General features: G+C 38.2%; 1 protein-coding gene across 1 annotated transcript in view; it reads right to left on the minus strand.

Moving 5' to 3' along the window:
* Positions 1–706: 706 nt before the first annotated feature.
* The window catches only part of exoc2 (exocyst complex component 2), a 53,279-nt gene continuing 40,730 nt past the window's right edge, over positions 707–13,255 (minus strand). Inside the window, exons 17-28 of the mRNA XM_014981202.2 lie at positions 12,865–12,926; positions 11,851–11,931; positions 11,629–11,688; positions 10,757–10,818; positions 10,602–10,671; positions 8,440–8,556; positions 5,724–5,865; positions 2,283–2,338; positions 2,048–2,170; positions 1,701–1,762; positions 1,322–1,381; positions 707–1,237 (exon numbers count right to left, since the gene is read on the minus strand). Coding sequence (XP_014836688.2) covers positions 1,144–1,237; positions 1,322–1,381; positions 1,701–1,762; positions 2,048–2,170; positions 2,283–2,338; positions 5,724–5,865; positions 8,440–8,556; positions 10,602–10,671; positions 10,757–10,818; positions 11,629–11,688; positions 11,851–11,931; positions 12,865–12,926 — 989 coding nt within the window. The 3' untranslated portion in view covers positions 707–1,143. The remainder of the gene's footprint in view (positions 1,238–1,321; positions 1,382–1,700; positions 1,763–2,047; positions 2,171–2,282; positions 2,339–5,723; positions 5,866–8,439; positions 8,557–10,601; positions 10,672–10,756; positions 10,819–11,628; positions 11,689–11,850; positions 11,932–12,864; positions 12,927–13,255) is intronic.

Consider the following 13,255-nt stretch of genomic DNA (forward strand, 5'->3'; position numbering starts at 1 on the left):
GTTTGGAGTTTCTTTCCATTAATATCAAGTCAAACATTAACTTTAGTCTGTATTCCAACTTTCTTTCCTTTATGTTACTGCAATATGTTCTTTTGTTTTCATCATACACTTTGATGAAAGCACTTTGAGTTATCTGAAATGTGGTTTCCAAACAAACTTGCTTTGACTTGAGGTGTTTGTGCGTTGATGACTACGAATAAGGATGTTTTTTCAGGACGATACTGTCCTTCCGATTCTCCATCCTGGATGTCCTACTGATTGCCACTGGAAACTTTTGGGGATCGAGACCAGTTGTAGACTGTAGATGTCCGTGTGAAGTCACCTCTAACACAAAGATCAGTGTTCTCTCCAGCCAACTGGACACTGGCATCAACCAAATAAATGTAATCATCAACAGAGCACATTTTTAAAACTTATTTGCTTTTGGTTTTAAACTAACAGCTGATGAATGGCTTGTTTTAGTTCAAAGGCAGTTTTTAATAATTTGCTTCCTCCATTTGGTTTTAGAACAGTTTTTTAAAAACATCTAAAGGTGCAAATTAATACGCCATTTATGCTCATGGTTGATATGTGTAAACTTCCAGCTGCGCAATATGAAAGACTCATGTTGGAGAAAGGTTAAAAGCAAAGCGGTAAAGATGTCACATCGTAGCAACTCGACCTTCAAAAGATATTTTTATCCGACAGACCGTTCAACTTCAAACCATTATGGAGTGTAGGTTTCTTTTATTAACGCACATTATAAACTACAGCAACTTTTCATCCTTTAAATAAATCCTGATTTGGACTCTAGTTTAGTCTGAGAGGAGACTCTGCATCCAGCCAATGATCCAGTGCTTTCTCAAACACTCAAGATCCCCACATGAACTCATTTATGGTCAGGCATGATTAGCATAACCAACACAGATGGGACTGTCCTGCACAGTAACAATGAAATCCACTCATTTAGTGTCTTCAAGATTAGCTTTACAGACATTTGTGTTTATCATAGTAAAGCAGAAATTGAAAGTGATACAGAGGAAAAGAAAACAGATATGAGTAAATGATAATGCTATAAGAGCAGATAATAGCTGCAGTTTTAGATGACTGCACACAGGTTATTACGAGATGATGCAGGGTAGTGGAGAAGAAGGTGGACTGAGATTATCTCTTGATGGGCTGGATGTTGGAAGGCTGGAAGCAGGTGAGCTGGAGCTGCATGCTGCTCTTAAACTTGTTCAGCAGCTCCTCTAGTAACCTGGAGACCAAAACAAACACAGAATGTGTGAAATCGGTCTGTAAAACTGTGCATTTACAGAAACGGTGTCAGAATTGAACTCACTTCTCATCAGCCCCGCTGTGCAACTGAGGCAGCGAGTCCAACGCCTGCTTGAAGCTGGCGCTGAAAAAAACAAACAAAAAAAAAAAACACATTTTATAAACACAGTTAAGTTTACTTAAACTTTATTACCAGAGAATACAGTTCAGAGCGAGTCTATGCATGTATCCTGACATGCACACTGACCTACTTACATGTACACACAAGACACACCACACAGCAGGCACACAACAGAACCAGATTACTTTCACTTCCTTTCCAGAACCCACCAACTAACATAAATAGGGATTTGTAGGTGAGGGATGTGCGACTGTTAGGATTTATGCCTGTGACATGCACGGCTATAAATCACTGGCTATACATGTTTGAGGGCTGTACTCACTTGCTATCAGGGTTTAGGTATGCGGCCACTGCGTCTCTCAGGGCGCTGAGCTCGAGTCGGGCCTGGATGTGAAGCAGGGAGGGGTGAAGGATGGTGGTGAGAGGTTAGGTTTGAAAAAAAAAAAAAAAGAAAAAGAAAAGAACAATAAAAGCCAGCGAACATGAAATCTAGCCATCATGACCAACTGACAGCAGTTAGGAGATGAACTGAAATGTGGCATTATCAGAAACGACTGGTGGATCCCCCCACAAATGTGGTGTTGACTTATGAGTCAGGGTCTTACTATATGACTGACAAACAGCTAAACGTGTGTGTGTGTGAGAACGTGTGTGTATTTTAGTGTGTACCTGCAGGGCTCCGTTCTTACTGAAGGATGACACGCATTGCATGAGGCGACACATCTCGTCCGCTACCGATTCCACGATTCTTGACAAAACCCGGGGAACCAGGTCCTTTGAGACGGTGAAGACCTGTTGCAGAAAAAGTTGAGTTTCACAAAGAAGTGCAAAAAAAAAAAAAAAAAAAAAGTTTGTGGTGTATAGGGGAAGGAGGGAGGGTGGGTGTGGGCAAGGGCATATGTACCTCAGCGTGGACGGCTATGATGCTTACAAGAGCTTCCTTCAGGTAATTCCTTACACCTGAGGGAGAAGGCAGTGAAAATGGGATACATTATGCAAAATATTGCAAAAACAATGAATACAAAAAAAAACCCCATAAAGGAATTAAAACACATAAATAAGCATTGATATAAACCATTTTATTGCAGCAGTATAGATGCTTAGGGTCAATATTCTGCTGGAAGGTGAACCTTTACCGAAGTCTACACTCTTTTGCAGTCAGGATCAGGTTTTCTTCCAGATCTGCCGTCATTTTAGCTTCAACCATCTTGACATTAACCCTGACCAGTGACCATGGTCCTGCTTAATGAAAGCAATCCCACATCATAGTACTGCACCCTGTCGGATGATGTATTCAGGGCGACTTGCAGTTTTATTTTATACCAAACGCAGCGTTTCACACAGAAGCACAATCATAAATCCTTGTTTGGCATGTTTCTTACATGGCTTGTGGCTGCCTTTCTCCATTAGTTTTACTGTAGCCTAAATACCAGATCTATGGTGTGCATGACTAATAATTGTCAAAAAATTCCATCTGAACAGTGGATCTCTTGAACTCCTCCAGAGTTTCCATGGGCCTCTTGGCTGCTTCTATGAGTAATGCACTCTTTTCAAATTCTGTTAGATCAGATGGACACCTGTGTTTTTTCAGGTTAACAGTTGTTTCATTCTCCGTTTTTGCTTTATTCTCTCTTTTTAGATGATGATTGAAAATCCACAGAATATCACAGGACAGAAAAGTTTGCAAAAGTTTGTTTTAGTCAAACAGATCACTTTCGGTCATTGTTAGGATAACAACCCTACTTTGCCCTTCTACACAACTTCATCATTGATCTGTTTAATATGATTCATTATTTCATTTTATTTAGTAGTTTTAGAGAAAACAAGATTGAATACAAGTGTTTGCAATGTTATTCGTACAGTTTTTGTAAACTATGTTCAAAACCATGTATTACTTTTTCTTCCACTTCACACGTATTGAGCTGCTTTGCATTGAAATGTCATATAATCATAAAATTAAAAAAAATCATTAAAATACATCCTTATTTTAATGTAGTTACTTGTTGTAGTGAGACCAAATGTGTAAAACATATGACAGATTCTTCCCAGGCAAGTACTGAGTCTGAATTGTATTATTTTAAATTGTTTATGCAAATGTTCTTTACAGCTATGCACTGCAGGAAGTTGCAGAGACGGCATTGTCACAACTATCTTCTGGCAAAGTAACTCAGCAAAGAAGAACAGAGAAAGGACCAACATTATCTCAATATCTAAGACCCTTACACCGCTTTTACCAGTTGTTTTGGAACTTTTGTGCTAGGCCTGCTCTGAGGTTAAGATACTAATATATAAACCCCACAGCAATGTTCCACTTTGTTATTCACAAATAGAATAAAAGTTAGAAGAAAAACACACATTGCACTTTAAAGATTGCAGTTGCTGAAGAAGGACAGTTACCAGTTCCAGTAAGAGCCGATGAAAGTAGAATTACTCGATACAGAATCTTACGATGGCGATAATGTTGGTAAATATTGAGATGATGATTTTAGTTGTGATATATGCCAATTTTATTTAATTTCTTCCTCATCTGGTGCTTTTCACCAGCAGTTTCATGAGGTGTACCAGTCTGTTCTGTAGCAAAGCCCCCCACGGCATGAAGCTTGAAAGTTTTCATTTTTCCCTTCACAGATAACAATGGCCAAGCAATTAACATTTTCCTGTGATCAGAGCAGAGGACATGTCTCCATAAATTACTGTCTTTAACCTAAAAGCATTTGCAACTGTTAATCTATCTTTTAATGTTACTTTTGCAGTAATGGTTTCTTCCTCTTTGAGCGGCCTTCCAGATAATGCTGAGAAAAGACATGTTTCACTTTGGAAAACGACTTTCCGTTTAACTTCAGCTAGTATCTTCACACGGCCTTATGGTTTTATTCTGAGGTTGATATGTTTCATGCTAAAACATTCATATCTGGGACACGAATGGTGATGTGTTTACAAAGCCATGATGTCATCATGTGGGCTTCCCCAACCTGTGTAAATGCATAGTAATCTACGTCTATACAGACACCTGACTTTGAGGGAAATTACTCTCTTATTACTAACAATTTTGGCAATCAAACTAACCTAAAATACAAAACGTTCAGTCTCATTCATCCCCAGCAAGTGGGGAAAAAAGTTGTATATCTTTTTATACCCTGTGTGTTACCTAGTTTTAACTACATTCCTACATTAGACTGTTTCGCTCTAGTTAGGCATGCAAAATTGTTTTGGACACATTTAATAAAGTTCTTAAAAGAAGACTTGCAAATATCAGGTATTCAGTTGACTTTCATTAGTTTGTATTGACACACAGTTAATAAAGATGTCCTTTGGTTTCTGAATCTTTGTAAAAAAAAAAAAAAAAAAATTCCAATTAGGAAATATAACCAAACAGAACGATTTTTATCCAAAGTAAATGGTAAAAAAAAGACCTTAGTTTACATGTGGATCCAAATAATCTTACGTTTGAATTACCAGTCCACATGTGACTAACTGAGATAATTTAGCTTTGAATGTGTTCATTTTTCTCCAAAAGGAGCAAAGAAACAAGCAGCCAAATATGTAGAAGCAATGCATAAGAAGCTGCAACTGCAATGGTGTTTTTATCATATTTTTTTTCTTGAGGAAGATTCAATGCGGTTTGGGGCCGGGGGTTAATGTGCAAACATGGTAGGTTGAAAATATAACATCCAGTGAACTCTGACAGCGAAACAGCCAAATGCAGCAACAGAAAGAAAGTACTGAAACCGGATTTTTAATGCCTTGCAGCACCCCACACGCTTACAGGAGTCCCACACAAAGAGCAACAAGTGAAAGTCTCATATCCTAGAACGGTGGTTTAGTGTCCAAAATGTTCCGCTTTCACATGTGGCCCAGGCATACAAACTCTTAGAGGCTGCAGAAAACCAGTGCAAGGCTCAAACTTGTCATTAGGAAATTTTGTGCGATAATCTGCTTGCATCCCACCTGAAAAATTCAATAGACTCATGCTGTCTCATATCCTGTGTTTAAGGTAAACCACGTATTTTACATTCTCATTCCACCTGAGTTTGGAGTTCATCTGGTGATAGAAATGTCAAAGTAAACCTTTGCACACACCCACAGCTCCAACATAAAGGCCATGACAGCTTCAGGCAGAGCAGCAGAATGATGTTTACAGTAAGCCATCAAAGACTTGTACTCCACACATGACACATGTGAACCACAAATCTACAGATCAGAGCACAGACAACAAGTTCTCATGCTCCACGGCTCTTGGCGGCTCCTGAATGATGCTGTCAGGGTCAGTTGGTGGTTGCTCTCGGTGAATTCCCAACTCTTTTAAATCCTCACTTTTATCAAGCCAAAGAAGCTCATCTAATACCTGAAGGTGTCTGGCAGTCTCTCCAGTCGAAGTATCCAGCATACATGCCGGGCTCCAACGAACCGGCGATTGGATCGGCTCGTCTCTCGATGTAAGCTTCAAAAAGTTTTCCATCCAACTCCCGAACGGCGTCTAGACTCACCTGGAAGGTTACAGACAGATGGGAATTAACAAAAACCAAGGCTATGCTCACAGAGCGGGTCTAGATGCTCAATTCTGATTTTTTTTGTGGAAAACTGATTTTTTTTGTGTGTGATGCGACTGCAATTAGACTCCTGTGTGAATGGTTCACAAACCTAAAGCGACCTGAATGAGCACAAGAAGAACCTTGATGTCACACAGCAGTGCATTGTTTCTAGAAGTAATAATGCACATTGACTATTGATCAATTTTAAAGTTGAAGTTCAGCAATGGAGCAGACAGTATTGTCACAAGATCATGAGACAAAAGGCAAATAGCAATGATCTGTTGTGGAACATTGACTGCAACCTCTGTAGAGAAGTCTATTTGGATGTGTAGATGGAGCCAGAAGTTGGGTGATTGTGATGTGATGCGCTTTACAAAGACTTATTTCATATTTTCATATTTTATCATTTTTAGTAATTGCGTACGTTACGATTTATCATGTTGGCTTCTTCTGGTGCAGAATTATGACATAATGAGACATGACAGTTCAGACTGTAGATTCTTTGAAAACAATCGGATATAGATCAGATTTAGTACCACATACTGAAGCGATTGATTCATATTGAAAGGTCAGAATTGGAACTTTCAGAGAAGAAATCAGATATGGGTCACATTTGCCCACTTAGTGAATGTAGCCATCCTCTCCTTTAGTTCTAGAACAGTGGTTCCTCAGGAACTGATGTCCTCCATGTTTCAGATGCATCTCTGTTCCAGCACACCTGATACAAACGATTGCCTGATCTCCTCTGAATGCCATCAAGAGCTGCCGAAGCCTGTTAATCACCCACTTAAATCAAGTTTGAAGCAGCAGGACAACATCTAAACCATGCAGGACAATGGTCCCTGAGGATCATGGTAGGCAACCACTGTTCCAAAGTTTCACGTATAAAGTATTGTACTTTATTTCATGTAGGTGCACATAAAATATGTTTTTGCAGATTGTAAAACGGGTATAAATAAACCACACATTAAACTGAAACCAAGCTTAAATGGGAGAACTGCGTTTAAACAAATCTCACACCGCATTCCTGATGATTTGAGCTCTGTACTTTGACTGGGCCAAAACAACACCTGAATCCTGTTTAGCGACTGTGTTGCAGATTTGTAATTGAGGTCATTGTCCTGATAATGAAGCAGTTTGGACCAAGCTTCAGCTGTTGGACAAACTACTGCTGGAATGCTACGGTATACAGACTGAATGACTGCAATGTACCCTGAACTACAAATCAAACCCACATCATCTCTTTTCCACCACTATGCTTGACAGGTGGTATGAGGTGTTTGCCGTTTGGTTTTCTCCAAACTTTACACTGCGGTTCATTCAATGTAACTTTGCAAACCAAAGTCATCCTTCTACATTCTTTTTTTTTTTTTTAGAAAACATGGACTTTCTCCTTCAAATATTCCAATTTCTCTGCTAGTTTTTCATCATGAGATTTAAGATTTAACCAAGTCCTGTAGAGTCTGAGATATTTTGGTCAGTTGTGTCTCCATTGCACAATCTAACCTCCAGTAAATCGAATCGATTTACTGGAATCGAACAATTTGCACATGTCTAAAATGTTCTCCCATCTGTGAATAATTTTTCTCTGTGTTTACTGTTCAACTTCAAATAGTTGGAAAGTGGCAACATAATCCTCTTAACAACAGTGTCCTACCATACATCATTGCTGATATCTTTCCACACTAGGTTTCCACCCTGCCAAAACTGCCCGTTAGTGGAGGTCAGATTGATGATGATAAAGTGATGAAAACTTTGCTGCTACTGTTTCATTTTAAATCCCAGTGAAGCCGTTAAAGTGTACTTAGTTTATCAAACAGTCGTTGCATTTTAGCCTTATTGTTTGATAACTAATCAGTGTGAAATGTGTAGTGTTTTGTAAATTGACACTTCGATTAATGTTACTTCCTAATTTTTTACTTTTGGAACAAGAAAAATAACATTTTATCTGCAAATGCTTTCTAATGAACAATGCTAAACTATCAAAATGTATATATGTGACCTGTGCATTTTCTTAAATTATTTTTGATCAGAGGTATGCTAATGATGTTAATATTCTACACAAAGCAACAATTTTATGCCAGATGCAAACTGGGATTTTTTTTTTTCACCAACACTTTCAGAGCTATTTTAATCAGGCAGTCTAACACCCATATCATGTTAACATCTTGATGAGGCTCTAACTCAAGCTTTCAAAGAAAATAATGATCAACTGTTTTTACTGGAAAACCAACCGAACTTTTATTTTCTTTGTGATTCAGCCATTAGTCATTGTGTGCCACTGTGTGACTGTGTCTGAGTGAGTGAAGAGAAAGTGGTGAAAATTAGCTTTAAAGACAATGACATTTACCTTTTTTGATTAAGAGTCATCACTCTGCTGAGAAACAGAACCTCATTCATCAGAGCTTTGATGTTACAGACACCTCAGCAAACCACTTAACAGAATAACAGCATGAATGTATGAGTACAATGCACTTTGGCTGCAGTTGACGCCCGTCCTAAAAAGGAGTCACGGTTTCGGCTACAGACCCGATTGATCTTCTCTGTCCCCGTCAAGCCGTGCTTCTCGAAGTGGTCGGCCAGGTTCAGGAAGGTGTGCCGTTCCAGGTATTGGCAGTTACTCAGGATGATCAACAGGCGCTGCTCCTGTGCACAAAACAATCCCAAGTTTTAACTTCCATGTTCTACAAAGAAGCCAAAGAAATTTAAAATTGGAACATTTTACTCACTTTTCATTCATCTATCTATCCATCTATAATGTATCTATCTGGACGAAATGAGTCTGTGAAAGCTCATGGATGATGCATGAGTAACATTGATTTTCTTAAGAGTGATAAGAAAATAAACTTGTTGACTTAAATCAAATTAAACATTCACTTTCAGGTGGGCTTTATTGACTAATAATTATATTTATATATTAATATTATATCAGTCTCATTAAATCCAACCCATGTCGGAAAGGCATATTCTCACAGTGGTTTAGAATGAGAGGAATACATTATGAAAATATATTTATTCAATATTCAATATTAACACCTCAATTTTATGTCTGCATGTGTGTTAATATGGAATTAGAAATTGAATAATTATCTTGCATTAATCCACTAAAAGAATGTCGTCAATCACACAAAATAGTGCTCAAATAATTACTGAGGCAAAAGAATTGCATTATAAACTAGATACTGAAGCATCTCTGTCACGCAAGACAAAGTTACATACCACATTGTTTTGAAGAAGACGGAAAAAGGACAGTTTTTTAAAGATATTTTTTGTGTGATGTGCATTTGTTTTCAGCCAACTCATTATTATACTCCCAAATAAAATCTGGATACCAGTTGCCATCACAAGTCGTCTAATTACTGAATTAAGTTAATTTCTGTCTCAGTATATAGTTATTTAGTGAAGAGAAAACAGTGAAAATAAGCTGGAAGAGCTGCAAAAATAATTAAGCTCAGGTGGAAATATATGTGGATAGGAAACAGATTATTAATATGTGACTTAATATGATCTTTAATCCTCTTCTCCACAAATCTGATCTTTATGTATGAGTGGCAATAGGAGAAAACCACTGGACATCCTGTCTGAAAGTAACCACAAGTAGGGGGCGCAACAAACATTTGCTGCAGAAGGTGATGTGATCAGATAAGACCAAAACTGAACCATAAGGCCTACGTGCAAAATATTACAAAATATATTTTTTCTGTAAAAAAAATAATAAATCAAAATAAATGCATTAAAGTCTGTAGTTTTAACATAAAATGTTAGAAACTTCACAGGTCTTCTTTTATGAGGCGCAGTATGTATGTGTGTATATATACGTTTGTCTAATCACTCAAACTACATACAAAAAACTACTCTTAACTAATTGGTACTCTAACATAAAGGGATTAGGATACATTAAATTGTACTTATTTTTTAATAATACAAGATTTGTTGTTTTGGATTAATCTTGCATACGAGCAAGATTGTCAACTCAATATCTCCTTCCGTCCGTTTTTAATTTTAATTTCCACAAACTCACAATAACCTTCCAAAACTGTACAGATGGAGATACAAATTTATAAAATAACCAAAACTAGTTCTTAGAAACAGAGAGATGACTGGGTGATAAGCTTGTAGTGTGCCAACCACGAAATGTGGCGTCACTCGCAGCACGTTTGTTTTTCATGCTCCAGCACTAAGAGCCTCCAGTTGGCTACAGAAACCTGATATCTATTAATGGCTGTCTGGTTTGCATCCTCACATGCTTTTTAGCAAGTCGTTCTCAAAACAAAAACATCAAAATACTGCATGAGTGAAATCCGTCTCGACTCTGGTCATTCACCATAGCTCCGCTGCCAAACTCCCGCTGCTCACATCGGGCTGGGGAAACCCCTTCTGCACCTTGCTCCATTTCCCTTTACCAGAAGCACCCCGTACCCTGCTCTTCCTCCCAGCCGCCTCCCCTGCGTTTTACCCCTCCACCAACAACTCAACCAAGTTACAGGAAACAAGGACGTATCTGCTGCTTGTCCACAACCAGGAAACAGCCTGATAACATTTTGTGGTTCCAGTGACTGAGACATGTGTTTGTCTAGTTGGGTTACATAGCGAGCCCACGCTCGGGTGACGCTACCAGGCGCAAGCTGGCTGTAGGACTCGACATTATTAAATCGAGAATGCTCTGTAAAAACTATAATGATTTTGCTTACAGATGTCGGAATGGATCTCTCCTGGATGCCGGAAAACCGATCAGGAGAGGATAGGTCCACTGAAACGTTGCTGAACAGAGAGGAGACATTTCTTTTTCAGAGGAAACCACAATACGAACTAAAAAACTGAAAAAAGAAATCTTCAAAATACTCACTGAGATACATCAAAGTCTTCATCTGCCTTCATACTCAGCTGCTCCAAACAGTTTATAAAAACCTAAGGTGAACACATGGAGATCCCACATCACTTCCACAAACATCAAAGCTGCGAAATTCAGTCTTATATGCTACTATGAATGAAAACGACAAAAACTGGTGGAAAAAAAAGATCTGCAGATTGAAAAACAAAACAAAAAAAACAAAACAAAACAAAAAAAAACAGAGGAAAGTTCTGTTTTCATTGTATGTGTTTTGTCTCCATTGTGTCAATTGTGATTTCGAATTAATTCCATGTGGTGGAACTGGTCAATACTGGCAACAAAAGTTGATCTGTGTCGACAGCTAAGGATTGAGAAACGTCCTCAGCAGTGATTGGCAGAAGCCAGCAGAAAAGGCAAATATAATATGGTGTCATGTAGCAACTTATACTTTATTTTAGATTTTCCATTTTTATCACTTTACAACCATGATAACTTTTTTTAAATGGGTGAAACCTGCAGGTTGGGTCTACTGGGAATTTCCTTTTTGTAAATTTTTATAAAAAAAGAAAAAATAAGAAAAAAAAAACATCTTCAGTATAAATATTTTGAGAAAGGAAACAATGTCAAGGATTTATGCATGTATATGCAAACCTATACATATATGCACAACTGTGGACATGCATGAAAAACACAAAAATGCTTTTGGCATGCGTGGATTTTGTTCCAGAAGATTCAGAGTAATGAAAACCTGAGTGGGTTTTAGCTGCAGTGCACACAGTGATCTGTGGCTCCTTTATGGGAAACTTCCTCAAATCATACAAGAAATGAATCTAATAAAAGTAAGCATGTATTATTGAGGTCTGCAGATGTTTTCTAGCACACTTTACCTTCATGATGCTCACGCTGAGCTGTGCTGCCTGGTCCTGGACCTGGTCTAACTGCAGAACCTGACAGATACAGGAAGCAAAGCCTGAAGTAATCGAATCAGTGGCTGTAATTTGTCAAGCATAGACATAAATCTGTCAGAGGGGTTTTCACAGGATAAAGTGACCTTTAACCTTTTGCGCTGAAGGATTTCAAACTTCGCTTTCACTCATTTCAAAACCTACATTGATTTCTCCTGCTTTGATTTCCAGCGGCTCTTTCAGTGACTGCAGCATGTGGACCAGGCACTGTTCAAACTTTGAAGGCTGCAAAAAATATCAAAGACAAAACATGCGAGAGAGACTTAGAATTGTGGGCTGAAGAATAAAAGCAAGTCAGATTAAAGCCAGGCAGCAGGTGCACGTTAGAAAGAGTCGGTACATTATTATGCAAGGGGGCGTCACTTCTCTTTTCTTCAGCTTGATCTGTGATTTCCACTGAAAGTGCTTCACAACATAATAAGCAGCAGATAAACCCTAATCATTGTCTCCTCTACACTATGTGACATAGATGCTCAGACAGTTACGATGCTACAGAGTCAGATTTGACGCTAGGATACGTTGGCCTGTAAGGTGCTGATGTACTGTGGCTGCAAAAAAGCACCTGACAGATACTTATGCTGTTAAGTCGTATGGATGTCGCAAGGACTTTTGTAGTTTTTCCATTTTCGTTTGCATTTCTGTAAACTTCATGGACTTAGAACACTTATTATGTACATTTTTTTCCATTACTTAAAGAATGAGAGCCATTTTGTCCTGAGCAGAGTAGAAACTTCAGGACATCAACCTTAATAAAGTCTATAAAAATAGGAGATAAAATGAGGTATTTCTGAAAGAATTTCATAAAAGCTCAGAGAATCACATACAGGATGATATAGTATTCTTATTGGAAGATGATTGCATAAAATCTATTTTTGATTTTGCAAGCAACAAAATGACTCGATTCAATTCAAAGCCCTGAACTAATCCGAAAAAGAAATTAGATCCGATATAGATCAGATTAGATTCTGTTAGATATAATGAATAAATAAAACATAGCAATATTAAAGAACAAATAAACAAAGAAACAGGGTAATGTTTATAAAGTAAAGAAGAATGTACTGAATTAGGGTTGGTTCTATCTAAGTGTTTGTGGGAATATATCTACCGCGTTTAGTTCTGTAAGATCGAGCACTGCTTGGTGTGGTAACTCATTCTTACCAGACTGGTGATTCCCTCGTTATCTACAACCCAATCTTCCTTTTCGGCAAGCCTCTTCACATCTAAATGGGGAAGAAGCAATGCAGAAATGACTTCAAACCGTTCAACAATTTACCGAACAAGAATCCCTTATTTACAAAGAACGATAATAAACAGACATTGTTGTGCATTTCTGAAGAAAAACCAGGCAATGTCAAAGAAAATCTACCTTTCTGCAGAGACCTCAGTTTGTTTGGTGTTATGTGACACGGGTATAGGGAGTTCAGCGAAAACCAGTCGCTCTTCTCAAAATGACCATACCTAACCACAAGTGAAACTGAACATGTCTGGTTTTGGTCTCATAACACTTTCTCCATTATAACCCTGGAGGCTGCAGGAGGTAAGAAGATCC

Source organism: Poecilia mexicana, unplaced genomic scaffold, assembly GCF_051168715.1.
Source record: "Poecilia mexicana isolate PSO_F unplaced genomic scaffold, ASM5116871v1 scaffold_4, whole genome shotgun sequence".
Lineage (NCBI taxonomy): Eukaryota > Metazoa > Chordata > Actinopteri > Cyprinodontiformes > Poeciliidae > Poecilia > Poecilia mexicana.